Source organism: Harpia harpyja, chromosome 13 (assembly GCF_026419915.1).
Source record: "Harpia harpyja isolate bHarHar1 chromosome 13, bHarHar1 primary haplotype, whole genome shotgun sequence".
Taxonomy (NCBI): Eukaryota; Metazoa; Chordata; class Aves; order Accipitriformes; family Accipitridae; genus Harpia; species Harpia harpyja.
Genome location: NC_068952.1, coordinates 25,729,036 through 25,745,299, shown reverse-complemented (window position 1 = coordinate 25,745,299; position 16,264 = coordinate 25,729,036). Strand labels below are relative to the sequence as shown.

At 35.0% G+C, this 16,264-nt stretch overlaps 1 protein-coding gene across 1 annotated transcript in view; it reads left to right on the top strand.

Annotated features, from left to right (window-relative positions):
* Positions 1–16,264, top strand: part of TTC27 (tetratricopeptide repeat domain 27) — a 150,206-nt gene that overhangs the window by 102,179 nt on the left and 31,763 nt on the right. Inside the window, exons 11-13 of the mRNA XM_052805978.1 lie at positions 2,892–2,987; positions 5,178–5,300; positions 11,255–11,482. Coding sequence (XP_052661938.1) covers positions 2,892–2,987; positions 5,178–5,300; positions 11,255–11,482 — 447 coding nt within the window. The remainder of the gene's footprint in view (positions 1–2,891; positions 2,988–5,177; positions 5,301–11,254; positions 11,483–16,264) is intronic.

The following is a 16,264-nucleotide window of genomic DNA, read 5'->3' as shown; positions in this document are numbered from 1 at the left end:
CAAGCTTCCTGTGCTCAAGTCATGGATAATTACCAGCTGAGTTGGATTAGTAAAGTGATTAAACTGAGGTTGATTAGTAAAGTGATAAAAGCTCTAATGTGATCATTTCAAATTGACATGGTATACTTATTCAAAACACAGGCTACCTGTTGTACTTCTTAGTCTTGTACCAGGGATTTGAGTATGAGATGGGGAGAACGAATTGTAGTTTTTAGAGCTGTCTTTTCCTGCTTTCATGTGGCAATAATGTAGTCTTTGCTCATGATATAAAATTCCATCAAAACTATCTATGTTTTGTTGTTTCCAGACTGGATTAATATATCTCTCTGTACTGTGTTTTTTCACTTAAGAACTTGTTAGCTGTGGCAGCTCAAGCCTTGGGGGAAAGGGTGTGTTACGTGGTGGGGGGGTGATCTGTTAAGCTTAGTGTTTTTAAATGTTGCATATGGAAGAACTCATATATCATTTAGAGCTGTGAATTTTAGTTGGTTTCTGCTGTAGTTCTATTTAACAACTTCCAAGGCAGGCATTTGAGGCTTGCGTTAAACTAAGACACCAAATCTTTTGACTGTGTTGCAAATATTCTGTATTTACATAGGGTTTTTTCCACAGTATTTATGTTGAAAATTATTAATGAAAAAGAATGCTTACTTGGCAGTGCTCTCTTGTTCATTTTATTGATTTATTGTTCTGTGATTAGCTATACAATAAGGTTAGGATTCTCATTTTCTCGCTACTATACAACCCAGATTTTATTTCTTCAAGCATAATTCAGAAACATAGAATTCAGCAATTTTTGAGTAACTTATTTTCTATGCTTCACTAGCAGGCAGAACTATCAGCTTATTTTTTCAACATATAAGAGAGTGCATAAACCATGGAGTTTAATAACTTCTAAGTGCATTAGCATTTACTCTTTTTTAGGGAATGTGTCATATTCATATGTTCTACCTACATTTTCAGTTTTTGTTGGAACTCTGAACAGAGTACAGTATTTGCTTTGGGAAGGGGGATAATTCTACTTGCTAATAGTCATATTCTCCTACGACATGTCATTTGCATTAGGCTTTTCTGCTTAGGGAGTGTAGAAAAGGTATGGCCACAAAATTTCCAATAAAATATGTTGCTTTTGAAAAATGTTTTTTCTTTGAATTCCAGTTTTTCTTTTGGAACAATAGAAATAATTAAAAAAAAAAAAAGCTAAAATAAGAATAAAACATTTTGATTGACTGAAAACATTTTCTGCCTTCCATCTCCTGTTCTCCTCAAAAAATTATTTTGCAGCATATTTAGGATTTTCTGGCTTTGCTCAGGCTTAGAGCAATTATTATTTTTAAATTTTCCAACTGTAGTTTACTACTTTGTCTGGTCTTGTAAAGTGATTACCCAAGGAATTGGACGATTTTTCAGTTTAATTTTTGTTGCAACAGAATATAGAAAAATGTGCTTCTGCATAGCATTATAACATTTCAGCAGAACTAAAACTGTGAAATATGATTTGTTATATAGTTCGTAGTCAAGTAAACTCTGTAATTAAATACAATTACTTTAAAGGTTTTATTTGAATCTGACTCCTTTGGGATTGCTTGGAGTCTGTCCCTTTCCTTACTACAAATCCATTTTCTTGTGAAGGTTTCTTGATAACCTCTAGGAATAGGTCTCTGGAGATAATTTTATGAGAGAGAATGCAAATAAGATTGAGTATTTTAAATATTAGTATTTAAAATTAGGAGGTTAAGCATGGATTTAAAGCCTTATTATTGCTGCCTGTTGTGATTTTTTTCTTATTAAAAGAATGAAGCCACCTAATAAATCCGATTAACTTCAGTAGCAGTTAGAAGATGCTTAGCAGTTTAAATCACATAACTGATTATTTTAATTTTACACAACTATTATTTGCACTATAGATATAGGTTGGGTAGCCAACAGTTGGATCTAGAAAGAGAGAGGAAGAAGTGATCCTATCCAATTTTTCCTTTTGTTTGAGAATCTTTGCATTCATTTTCCATGCTGAGGAAATTCTAAGAACCTGTCTAACTCTTATAAATCTTTGAGTTATATGTGAGACTTGGATAGATGAATCATGTGAAGGCAAGTAATTTAATATTCCCTTAATTATACCTCTGGCCTTATATTTGCTAATTTAGTGATGACTGGCATTTGAAGAGAGTTTCTCCCTTATCTTAAAATTTCTAATTAATTTTCTGGCTATGGCTACCTTTAATATTTTATTTTTCTTGCTATTGAATTTTGATTTAAATAACTTCATAGTGGATTTTCAGAGAAAAAGTTAGTGCTGAAGCTGCTGCATTTTTTCTGTGCAAAAGTTACCTTTCTCTTTCAAAGGGTTTCAGAAGAAAATATTTCAACGATCCAAAGCGCCACCAAAAGAAAAAAAAAGCCTGAATTGAATTGTACTCCACATCACAATAATTTATTCTGTATGAGAACTGTGTTTCCAAATGCATCGTCCACTATAATATGTTTGTCTTTCTATCTTTTTAATAAGAAATTTCATGCCTAAAGCACATCAATACTATCTTAGGGAAAATGCATTAGGCAAGGTCACTTTAATATTTGTCACAGTTTTACTCTGCAAGTATTTGTTTGGGATTGTAAAGTTGATTCTTATTCCTGTTACATGCACTTTGAAATTTGAATCTCTTCAAAGCTTTTTATTTATTATTAGCTGACATAAATGTTTATTACATTTTCTTACATGGGGTAATAAAAAGACTTGTAGCATGTTATGGTGTAAGCTTACTGGCATTTAGTGTTAGCTTTAATATGATTTCTCCATTATGTCAAGAATGCCTAAAATCCTAAATGCTTTGAATTTACTTACTTAAGTCTAAGTAAATACTAAATCAGAATATACTTTGCATTTGCAGGCACTTGCAGACCAATTTGAAAATGCAAATACATCTGTATCTGAACGCATGAAGATTTTCTACTGTTGTCAGGTGCCTCCCCGTTGGGCCATACAGGTGTGAAGCAATCCTATTTCAAGCTTTACTTAAAAGTCTGTGGCTCTTATTATTTTTGATACTGCATGACTCCAAAGTCAAGAGAGTGTGATATGATCTTGAGTTGAAACACTGTAGAAATAAGGACATAACCTAACAACACACCAGGATTTTCTGGAAATAAATCAAGTTCTATAGTCTTTTGCTTTCAGATTTCTTGTTCTGTCATGCACAGAAATAATTGCTTGTAGTGCGATTCCTCTTTAGTTTCCTTTTTCCTCCAATAAAAAATGGACCAAAACTTACAAGCTTCCAACGTATCTCTTGTAAAAATAATCTTGCCACTGTCTTACTATTTATTACTGTTCTACTTACGCTAGTGTTACTTGCCTCTCTCTCATCTTTTAATGATCACTCACTTTGGATTGTTTTCAGGAAGTGGATCATGGTCAAAGCAGCCAAATTAGGAGTCAAAAGTACACTGAAGAACTGCTCAAGCTGAGAAATTTTTTATTTTCGAGACATGGCCCTTTTTACTAGTGCTGACAGGATATTTTTTTTTCCAAAACTACACTGTTTATCTTGACAATAAACTCTTTCTAGAACAGGAATGTACACATTAGAGTCATTATCTGATGGTGCTGTATTTAACAAACTTAAGAAAACTGTTTGTATCGCATACCTCCAAAGGTGTTCATGTCGTTTACTTTTAATAGTATTTTATTCCTTTTTGATTTCTAACCTCAATGCATGTTGCTTCAACCAATCATATCTTCTCCTAGCATTCTCAAATTATTCCACACAACCTTTCTGCAGGCACTTGCAATAAAACTAGCAATGTGGTTTTCATTTCCAATTGTCAGAGTGGCACTTTTCAATCCAAGCCAATTTTCCAAGCCAAAGATAGAAATACTAAAATAGGGATTTATAATGGAAGATGGCTGCAGTCTTCTAGTCATAGTAATGAAGAGGCATGGCTATATAGATTTTACCAAATTTGACTTTGTGTAAATTTAGTAAAACATAAATGGGATATAGTTCCGGACACTGGCAAATGTAGGTTTTTTCCTAAGCAATTAATATCAAGCTAACAAATAATTACTTTGTTACAGATTTTCAGAGTTTGTTACATAGTTATTTTCAAAGAACTGTAGCCAGTTCTTAATTTTTTGTCTACCAGTCTATTCCCTTATGGTAACTCCTTAGATTGGTAACAGATACTGAACCCAAGCCTATAAAGAGAGGTCCATGACATACATAGAGAACTTCCGGGAATCCATTCAGGATCACCAAAAACACTGCAGAGGTTCACTGTATGGGATCTCATAGCATAATTAAGTGTTTTTGTACAGAATGCTCCCATTTGTTTTTGCAAACCAAATTGTATTTGTGTCACACAGAGTAAATAAGTTATCCTTTGTTCAAAGATGAAAACCTATATGTGATTTTAATGTCCTCTTAAAAAATAAAAGACTAAAGACAACTATCAAAGTCATGAAAACATACCTTGTTTGTTTTTAAATTGAAAACATTACTCATTTATTTTCATAAGTACACTAAAATAATAGCTGAGTTTGAAATAACAGAGACTGACTTAACTGTACGGAAAACTCATCTAGGCAGTTGAACCTGAACTCACATCCAATATTGATTTGACTAAAAACTAACACCCTTTGTCAGTGGCTGTTTGGGACAGTGATTTCTCACAAGTACCTAACAAAATTCTATCAGAGCCTTTCTCTCAATCTGTTTTTTCACAAGTTCAGATTACTATGGCAAAGTGTTGCTAGAAGAGGCTTTAATGCCCTCATTCAGCCTCTGTTTCCCACTCTCAGCATTCCCAACATCCTGCTGCAACTGCTCGCTGGCCACACGGGCCATGGGCCTCATTTAAGGGGTGGAAGTTCAGCTCTGTCAATTCATGCTTGCCATGTCTGTTTCCATTTTTGCATTATATTGTAAACTAGTTCAAAGTAATTAAGCTACTGACATGAACGAAAGTCAAGTCAAAACAATTATTGTTCTATTGATGGTTTGGGGTTTTTTGAGGTATATACATTGTTTGAGGCTCCAGCTTGAAGTTTCAAGGCAATAATTCCATATTCTCTGTCTGCTTCTTGTTGATGTCGGAAATGCCTCTAACATCTTTTAAAAATGTAAATAGTATTTACTTACCTATTTTCACTTACCTGGAATTTCTTATCTTTCCAGCGTCAGCTTGCAACCTTACTCTTTGAGCTAGGATGCACCAGCTCTGCCTTACAGATATTTGAGGAGTTGGAAATGTGGGAAGATACAGTAATCTGCTACGAAAGAGCAGGACAGCATGGAAAGGTAAGAAAAATGTTTTTTATGCTGAGATCCTGTCTCGAAATAGGATCTGAAGAAGTATGAAGGACTGTCTGGCTTGAGCTGTCAATTTACTGATGACACTCATTTCTACAGGGGTATCACAAGGAACGTCTGTTCAGGAAAAATGGACACATGATATATGAGTCTGTCATAACCTGTGAATGCAAAAAAAAAAAAGATTTGGGGTAATGACCACATGAAATAGAAGTTTATAAATAAGAAATAACTTAAGAAGCAATAACTTAAGAAGATCGTGATAGTGATTCTTGAAAATATTCAAGGAAAATTAAGTTAACAACTATGGACGCACAGTAAGGTATAATGTGAGCATTTCAAGAAGGATGTAGCAGTCATTCATGATGGGGTCTTGGAGCTTTGTCTGGAGGGGATATTAGTTTTCTTTCCCACTTGATTTCAAACTATTAACTGTAGTTTTTAAAAACACTTTAAATAGAACAACATCGGTGCTTAATGTATTTAATTACCTAATGTTAGCATATTCAAATTACAGAATCAAACATTTGAGACAAGAAGTGGCATAAGATTAAAAGGCTTTATTTTGTTAAGTCTATGTCTATGTTTTCCTGAACTTCTCCATCATTTCTTTAACACTGCTACAGCTACATGTTATCAATTCCAAAGACAATTTAAAGCCATCACCTAACTCTATGCATCTGTGACAGAATTGTTTAAAAATGCTGGTAACAGCCTGTAGCAGCCCTCCTTTGTTGATGATTTTGCTGTTACTATTAGAGCAATGGTAGGAAGATTTTAGAAAATGATACCTGGAAGCAATGCCTACTTGTGTGTAACTTTAGCTGTGTTCTCTTTCTGGTGCAGTCTCTCACACAGAAGGACTGTAACAGGACCTTATGCTATCAAGCATTGTTTTCAGAATTTATATAGCTTTCAGAAATACTCACTTTCAGACAAAAATATATTTTTTTCTTTTCTTCCCTGTTCTTTCCCTCTGTTTGGTATATGGTAGCATTAAATATATGAATGTATGTGTGCCTTTATGATGCCATAAGCACAAAGACTGTGCTTAAACTAATTTAAGCTTACAGAATAGAGAGCTATAACTTCAGTTAATAGAAAAAAATGCAGAATTTCTCATATTGACATATTTTTTCTAATTATCGTGCACCAATGCCTAGATTTTGGTCATTATAAACTGGTAGATATGTTTTGCTGGCAAACTCTCTGTCACATTATGCATGCCTTGGGGATAGTATGTTAATATCCCAATCTTTTCAGTACAGTGGAGGAATAGAGGTCAATATTTTCCATTTCCTGGAAATGCATTATGTCCTAGTTACATTCACAAACTGCCCTTAGGGAGTTATGAAAATGGCACTCAGAGAATAGGACAGGATATCTGACACAGGAAACTGCTTAGAAATGCTTTCGGAATGAGGGTTTGTGCTGTGCTTTGAAAAACAGAAAACGCTATGTAAGTACTAAGTAACAGTAGTGCCGGAAAAAAAGCTAGCTTCAGACCAAAAAAGCCAGAAAATTAGCAACGTTTAGCTGTATACCAAGGGGAGTGACTATTTGTGCTCCTTGTCAGAAAGCTTTCAGAGTGCGAACTGTTTGTATTTATCAAAAATGTTTTTATGTTTTTAAACATGGTAATTATTCTTTTAGAAATGCACAAGAATCTACTAAAGCAATAGGTTGTTCAGTGGACGTTCACGTCATTAAAGTTTAGCATATATGTGCCCAAAAGAACAAACTCTGTTAAACTTCGGCATGTTTTTCACTCACAAATGCTTTTATATAGGACACCTGCATTTAAATACTGAAAAATCTAATAAAACAGCTAGAGATCAGCAATATCAATGCGTTTGATGAGTACTTCATCAAAGTAATATGTTTCTTCCTCCTACTTTTGAATTATGCACTGACAAAGAAACAGAGCATGTAGATAAGGCTATGCAAAGCTCCACATTATGTACTTGGGAAATACATAATTCACTCGGGTATAACAGATCCATGTAGCAGTACAAATTTTGCAAAGTAAAATGTCACTAAAAGTATTATAAAATGTGAATGCACAGTATGTTGATAGTTGCTGTGGCTTTCTCATTCCAGTCTTTTACTCATTGTATTTCTTTAACAGACTTGCCAAAAAGACACTAATCTCAATGTGTATAGTGAGAACTGGTGTTGAAAAGTGTCCCGCTCCCTTCTTTTAACTGTGAGGGGGACCCAGAGATCTTGAGAGTATTATTATGTCAGACAACTTTATTTGGTTAAGGTATAAGAGGTCTCTTCAACCTCACTGGAATTAGATAATGCACTAAAAATGGTACTATTTCCCTGCTAAAGAAAAAAGAAGGGATGAACTGGAGATGTGAATTTTCAGTTCTTCCAACTGAAGTGAAGTCTTTCTCCCTTGCAGGAGCTCTAGAGCATGGTAGCTGCTGACTTTTGAGAAATTCATGGGATCTACCTTTTAGCATCAGCTTGGTGTTCTGTCTTACAACACTGTTTTCAGTCCTATCCCTGTTCCGTCACCTCCTCAGAGTAAACAGCATGGTACACAGTCTGATTTTAGACCAACATACCCAGTGATCCACATTCTACGGAGTTATTTTTCTTGTCATGACATGACACAGGTATCTCAAAACGTTTGAGCGAGGAAACACAATTATGGTAAGATCTCAGAAGCTCACCTTTAAATTCAGGAAATGCTTCCCAGATGCAAAGTCAAGCAGTACTATACTGATTAGTGCATGAGCTCATTCAAGAACTTGATTTCCACTACGTATCATAACAGACATGAGCACTCCTATATGTAGCTACAAAATTGAGAAAGAGGAGTAAATGGCTTGCCCAAGGTTGTGCATGAAGTTACAGGGAAGATGAAGTGAAAACTGAAGAGCTTTCCTTTTCCCTCACTACCTCTTTCCATGTTCATCTGTTCTGCTTCTTCGTGCTACTTCTCTGGTAGCCTAGCAACTAACATGCAAGCAGAAAAGGTGAAAGCATTTTAGGAAAAACTAGGAAAGGACTGAATTGTCAAATAATAGAACTGGTAGATGTGCGAAGAGTGAGGCTAATAGGGTCTTTTAGGAAACAAAGAAAATAAAAGCATGGGAACAAGTGGATGGGACGCAAGTGGAAGTTTAGGGTTTGGAAGCCAAATGCTGGATGAATCTTAAATTTGGTTTCCAGGAGTCTCCGTAGTGAGTAATAAAAAGGCACCATCTTTTATTTAAAACAGAACCCTCTTTACTGATTGTGGATTTTTGTGAAGCATTGCCTGTTTAATTCCCATACCAACTGTACTAGTCCAGAAAGCAAGATAAGAACCTAAATCTTTCTTATGTTTAAATCAACTGACTTTTGAACTGAGTATTGAATTCCATCCATTCTGGTGCAGACCATTCTGTGAAAAGCAGTGTTATAATTACATCTGTTTCAGTCCACAAGGGTTATACAGCTTCATTTTTTTCTTTTTAGGTAGCTTTTAATTGATAATTTTCTTATCAAAGCTTATTTAATTTAGATATAATTTTTAGTTATAAAGCATGCAAATTAATCATTAATATCTGTTTAATAGGTAAGAATAAATCTCTAGTGGTTATATTTCTTTTATGTACTTTGTGTGAGCTGGGAGGAAAATGTCTCTTGATACTATTTTTTGTTGTTAAGACAAGATTTGGTTTTTGCAGAAGCAGGGTTCTTATCAAAGATTAAATGTGCATTTTTGAAAATAGTTTACTATAAAGGAGAAAGGAATATTTTTCTTCACAAAAACCTTTGCAAAATTAGAAATCCAGTTTTAAAGTATCACCTGGTTTTGTAGAAGACAAACAACAAATGTTTTGAGAATCCTTTTTTTTTTTTTTTTCAGTTTGTAGTTATGATCCTTTGTATTAGCCTTTAAAGATTTAAGTAATAAAAAGGTTTGTAACATGCCAGAGAGGTGATCAGATAGCTAATGAGATGAAGAAAGTCAGACTTCTGCTTATTTAATTCTGTTTTATCTGTGTGATGAAATATTTATGTTGGCAATAAATTCTTGTAAGCTTAGACCAGAACATGATGTTTTTATGCTCTTAAATGTGAAATACAGTTAGTGAATGGTTGGCTTTCTAGTCTAGTGTATGATTAGTACTAGGCACTGCCACAGAATAGCAATCTGAGCTCGGGAGTGCCCTGCAGGGGAAGAGGTAAAGCAGCAGCATGCAATGCACTTTTCATCTCATAGCTGTGGTTTACACAGCAACATTTCAGTCTTTTATTCTTTATCTGAAGGGGAAAAAAAACCATACCTTTCGGTGCCTAGTGTGATTGCTGCAATAATAAAGCACCCAGTTCTCTCTGCTCTAGAAAAAATCATCTTAAAGACCTATTATTAATATATGTTTCTTTAATCTTGTCATGGCAGGGAAGGGGGAGTAAACTGCCCTTTAACCAAACCCTCTGCAAGTGCAGTCGTCTTGTTAGGCCAGGTTTTCTAATGCTTTGACTAGGCTAATTCTAAATTTTAAGGAATGGTTTCTTTGGCTTTCTTTGGAGAACTGTTCCATAGGCACTTAAAAACACTTGCCATTAAGTTATTTTCCTAATATTCAGCCACTAATTTTTTCTTATTGGGATTCCATTTTTTCTAGTTTAAGATCACGTTAGCAACCTAAACAATACATGCCTTCCTCACCTTTGTGCACTTCAAATATTTATAGGCTTTACTGTTACTTTATTTTAAAAAAATTATTGTAAAAATGAAGTATTAAAATTACTATGCATTAAATATTTCAAAACAAAGTAAAACAAAGTCATTTTTCTAAAGATGATTTTCAGACAGGATCAATGAATTTTACTGATTGGAGGAAGAGACATTCTCTAGAGATCGTCTGAATGGCAAAGAAAATGGTTCTTATAGAAACAAGAAAAGCAGTTATAATTTAAATGCAGAGAGGAACTCAGCTTTCCTTTTAGATAAACTAGCTATGACAGAAGAATGACTAGTGTTACAATGTCAAACTTTAATTCTGTGGCAGGCTGTGTTGGATCTTTCTTGGTTCAGATGGTTCAAATAGGTGTTTTCTAATAGAAAAATTATACTGAGCTGAATTATGTATGTTACATTTTTGCAGCAGGGGACTGAGGTAAGAGTTCAGTCTAAACAACAGATCGTCTGTCCAGTGTATTTATCTTTTCAAAAAGCCACAGAAAGTAGACTATCTCTTGTTTAAAAGAGAAACAATAATTTTATTGTTAGAGCAAGATAGTGGCCCTGAGATAAAGAGCTTTTGAAAGTTGGTTACAGCCCATAATAGATGTCTGGGAGACCCAGCTTGTGTCTTCTTTTCCATAATGCTGTATATATTCTGAATATATTTTATCTCAAATATTTAGATAAATTTATAACTTCTGCATCTTATGTAAAAGAGTAGCATTTCCAAAACCAGCAGAATGAAAGTGGACGTGTCTTCAGACATAATAGAATGGAAATAACTATTTTCAGAAAAGAGCAATTGGAGGTAAAGGAATGACAATCATTGCAAGAGTACTTATTAGGATATATAAAAAACACAGATGATAAACTATTAGGATTGCACATACCTTAATGGTGCTGATACTGCATTGCTATGAAGTAGGTGTAGGTTTGATGTCCAGGACTGATATTTGCTCAGGCTGCTTCTTGTTTTAATGGGTACATTCTTCTTGGTGTGTTAAACCAAAAGCCACCATATTATGTTGATGTTGAAGTGTGTTTTTTTAAAAAAAACAGTTTGGAACCAGATTCTCTCTAGACTTTATCTTTGATGCTGTGTTGGATCAAGATACTCTTTCCTTAATATTCCTACTTCTTAGTCTTCACCTGATGATTGCGAGGTGCTAAAGTGGTATTTGTTCAGGTAGGTGATTAACTGAAAATAAATTGTCCCATTATATATTGATTTCTCTTTGTTCTTTAACAGGCAGAAGAAATACTCAGGCGGGAGTTAGAGAAAAAGGAAACACCAGGATTATATTGTTTGCTTGGTGATGTTCTTAAAGATCACCAGTATTATGACAAGGCCTGGGAGCTCTCCAGGCACCGCAGCACCCGCGCCCAGCGCTCCAAAGGCCTCCTCCATCTCCGCAACCGGGAATTCAGAGAATGTGTGGAGTGCTTTGAACGTTCCGTGCAGATCAACCCTATGCAGGTTGGGAAATGATACACATATAGCTTTGTTTTAGTTGGTGTGTTCAGTTTTGAATGATGACACGCTTTTTTAAAAGGCAATTCTGTGCACAATTGTGAAAGTAACAGCTTATTACTATTCTTAGCAAATTTTTTACCACATACTTGGAAGCCTGACTAAATACAGTAGCATAATGAAATGAAGACATCCTTTTGCATTCAGGTCCTTGCATACACCTAATTCTTTGCCTGTACAGCTCTTCTATTTCAAAGAGATCAAGCCATTGAAAATTATTAACTATCATCAAATAAATCATGAGCAAGTGTCAAACAAAATAGTTACAAGAAGAATGCTGTACAGATTTTAGTGAAATTATCCTTTTGGCTTGTCTGTTGGCTTTGAGTTACAAACTCTGATCTCTATTTCACAGAAACCTTTTTCAAGTATTCTGGTCTGTCCTGCTCTGGAGTCACTGAGAAGCATTGTGTTACACTTGTGATGGCAGTAGCTTTTATTACAGTAATGCATCAAAACTGAAACCACAGTCAAAAGACTTCTCTTGATGAAGCTGGTTATTCTGACAGATCCTATGCAAGCTGTTCTGCAGACAAGTTTTGTAATCTTGTTTCAGTTTCTCAGCCACTATATCCCATCCCAATAAGGTCCACCTTGTGAAAGGTCTTGAGAATTTAGAACAGCTTTGTGGTTGTTTATGTATATAAATTGTGCCATTTCCAGGTCCATGCAAAAAGTAGGATATTCCTTTTTCTTGCCCTCCAAAGAATACTGCCTAAGCTGCTGTTTTGAGTTCCACATAACTAGCTGGACTTCTGCTTTAGAAAAATTTTAAAGGCCTCCAGCCTTTCAAATCATTTATCCCGAAGCTTTTTTTATATTTCAATGACGTATTTTATTCCAGTGAATCAGAGTCCTGTTCTTATTCAAGTGAACTCCAGATAACTTATAAACACCTTTGGAATGGAAAGCAAAATGAACAAAAATGCTCCCCTTGTCTTTCAGTTCTCTTACTTGGGAAATGGCAACAAAATATATATTACTCGGATAGGAACCTTACTGAAATCAAGAGGACTCCCAGATAATAAAGGGCTGCAGAAGATGGCCTTCAGGGCTCAAAACTGAGAAAAACTCTGCTGAGATGTTTTTTTATTTTGTGTCCTATCCAAAGAAAGCTTAAACTGAAAGGCAATCCAACAAAAATAAGCCAGTCCCTATAGGAAAGCAAACATTTCCTCCTCTTCTTGCTCAGGAAGGTCTATTTAAGATTCAGATGAATTGTTTCAAACAAATAGATTGAGCAAATGGATAGTGTGGATTGACATATCACTGCCTTCTACAGTCTATCTGTATTCTGTCACTACAGAAATGAATTGTTTCCTATTCCAGGATGTCTTGTGGTTGAAGAGCAGACAGGAAGGTGATTCTAGATGCAAGGACTTTAAGACAAGGAAAATATTCATTAATGAATTGTTCCCAGAATTATGAATAATTTATCAGGTAAACAAGGACTCCCTATTACAAAGAAATTTTTGTGTGTGTGTGGTTATCAGAAACGTTTTTGGAGGAAGGGATTTTTAGACTGCAGCAAGCGATTCCCCAAAATACCTAATGGGTAAAACCATTCTCTGTCAACCCTCCTTTAATCTTGTGTGCTCTTTTTGGCCAACTGGTCAAATTTGGTTGAGGTCTCTGAGGTAGGTCTTTGCAGTACGAGCCAACCACCATATCAGACTTTGGAGAATCCACAAAGGAATGAAAGTCTTACAGTTCAAATATATCCAAAACTTTTCTTCATTAGCACTGCTGCTCACAGAATTACTTGTTCTAGTACATGCCCAGTGGATGACAGATGTGTTTCTCTTGCAGTTTCACTGCGAGCATCTTGCAAGGCTGGACTGAGACAATTCCAGAGATCAAAGAGCTCATGTAGTCAGTTCTCCAGTGGTGAAAGTCTGCATAACAAAACTTACGGCTTGTTAAATTACAGATTTGTTAGTTCTTGTCCTGAACAGTGTATGGTTCTCTATATCCAGTCACTTCACGTTTGAATTTTCCAGAAATAAGAGTGTTCATAGCACCCTTTTCGTGCCCACACCATTCTTCACCATGTCACAGTCTGCAAGAAAAGAATCATCCTCTTTTATGCTAGACTATTTGGCTTATAACCTCTCAGGCTAATTTTCTTGGGTGTGAAGCAAGAGAAGTGATGTCTCTCCAATTTGGGAAAACAGTCACACTTTAGAAGTCAGCTTGCCATCAACTACATCTGGAATTTAAAGTTTTGGACAATGCAATGAAAGGCTTATTCTCAACAATTCTCCTTCTCATTCATCTTGTAATAGTAAAAGTAACTTAAACGAGTTGAGCTAGACTCTGTCATTGGAAATTGTGATAAAAGTCTCTATACTTACTTAAAACTATAGTATGTTCTGTCAGTGTGTTGTGTTCAAAAGAAACTGAATTATAAGGGAGATAAATGATGCCAAAAATGAGTAATTAAAAAGGTACTTAGCTAGGATTTCACTCAACTAGAGCTCTTAAAATTTTGTTGTAATTTCTAACTCCAAAAACTAATTTTGCTGTACAGGGTATAGATTGTTTCTAAACTAACACTGCTGTACTCCTAAGAGTATTGTACTGAAGAGTTTAGTGGATTCTGAAAAAAAGATCTGTATGTATTTGCCATATGCAAATAGTAGAAATTCTTTAAAAATACAAAAAAGTTTCTTCAGATATATGGTTTGGGTTTTTTTCTTTTTTAAATATTCGGCTATACCGTAATTAGGTTATTTTGGAACCATATTCCCACTAATACGAGAGAATTGTTTAGACTTTCTTAAAGCATTTCATAATCATTTAGACTTATTAAAGACTTGCCTGGAAATTCCTGATGGCAAGTTTTAACAGAGTCCAAGCCTAAATTATCTTCCTTTGCTGGTCACTGTCTTCAGTTTTGAAAAGGATAAAAATTTACTGCTCATTTTCATGTGTTTTTCCAATCAGTTGCGACATTTGGACCTCTAGCCAATGCATTTTTTATTTCCAAAAAAGAACTTTAACGTAGTTCTACAAGCCTTGACAAAAATCTTTTTTGAACTTTGGATGTTTTCCTTAACACTACCTTTCAGTCACGCTCCTCAGAGCAGTTGTTACATCAGCTAGTGGGATCGGCAGATTTCATGCCCTCCCCAATAAAAAGGGAATTCTTACCATTCTTTCCACAAAAAATAGCTTAAGTCCATTCTTAAACTGTATCCTAAATATATTATTAAAGAGTTACTGTACTACTTATATTGTGGAAGAAATTAATGCTCCCTTTCCAGATATCTAAGGGATGATAAAATACCATTTCATTGCTGTAGTAGATCAAAGGCAATGAACCTTGTTTTTCTGTTTGGTTGGTTTTGTTTGGTTTTTTTACACAGCTACCATTTTTTTTTTCATTTCACCTGTCAGACTTGTTCTTTTCCAGCTTTCTCATTTGTCTAGCACACCAGCTTTTGAAGTATATCCTCTTATTCTTAATAATCTCCTTTATTTGTTTTTTAACTGTTATGATTGTCTAGTCTTTTTAGAGCCTTTTTGAATGACAATATGTAGTTGCTCCAAGCATTGAAATGTCTTGTCTTTTAAGTGTTTCAAATCTTCTGCAGACCTTTAGTCTTTTAGCTGCCCCTTTTATTTTTTAACATAGCTTTTCCATTTTAAGTAGCTCTTAAATTTAACATCCTCTGTATTAAATGAGTTGCCTTTGTTCTTGAAGGACTAGTGAATCTACATACATTACAAAGTATCTTTTGTATGGTAACATTTTGAACCTGATCATTCATACTGGTCAGGATCAAGGTAAGTACTGTCTTCTGACTAGCTTCTTCATATCTAAAAAATTTAGCTTTGGAATTTCATCCATTATGGTATTTACTAAAATATGTGGAATAATTGAAGTCTCCCTGTATTTCCTGGGATTTCTACTTTCACAGCCTTCTGATAGCCCCCACCATCTTACCTTCTCCATTTTGGTCAAGTATTCTGAGATACAGTCTTTATACTGCTTTTTTACTGAGGCCTGAAATTTTAATCCATACCAGTTCTGTTGTACGTTTACACAGTTAATTTTCTATATGATTGATAGTGAAGGGGTTTTTTAACATATAGTGACATTCTTCCATCTGCACGACCTATTCCATTTTCTGTATACTTTTTGCCTTCATATTGTAGCATCTCATGAGGCTCCTTGACTTAATTCCCACCACAGAGACTTTTTATCTCGTCTGCTAAAGGATCCCTTTTGGACACCTTTCCCAACCTTCTCCATCATGTTCAGTTCTCATATTTTTTCCATTCAGTCAAAACCTTCATACATAGTTACTGCTAGGCAAAACATCTTGTTTCAAATTATTAAGAAATGAAAATTATTTATCATTCTTTGCAGTCACTGTATGATTTTTACTAGGTACCTGCTTATATAGCTTTTCTCCGCAGAAGTAAAGAATCATTACTTTCTCCTCATGCTGTAACTTTTCCTTGAGAAAGCTTGTCAACTCCTTAAGCATTGGTAAGCCAGTTCCTGAGAGATGTAGCTGCTCACCATCAGCCTCAAAAAATTAAAATGGTGGAATTTTTAGTCAAATCTGATTCTGGAAGCACAAGCTCAGAAGTGAGACTGTGCTGCTGTTACTTGTTAGAATTATAAAAAATGCAGTGATTGTTTTTCTCTCACCCTTTACAGAAGCACTGTTTAACTCGTATCCTGAGCTATAGAGTTGGAGCTAGCCTTCAATTTCA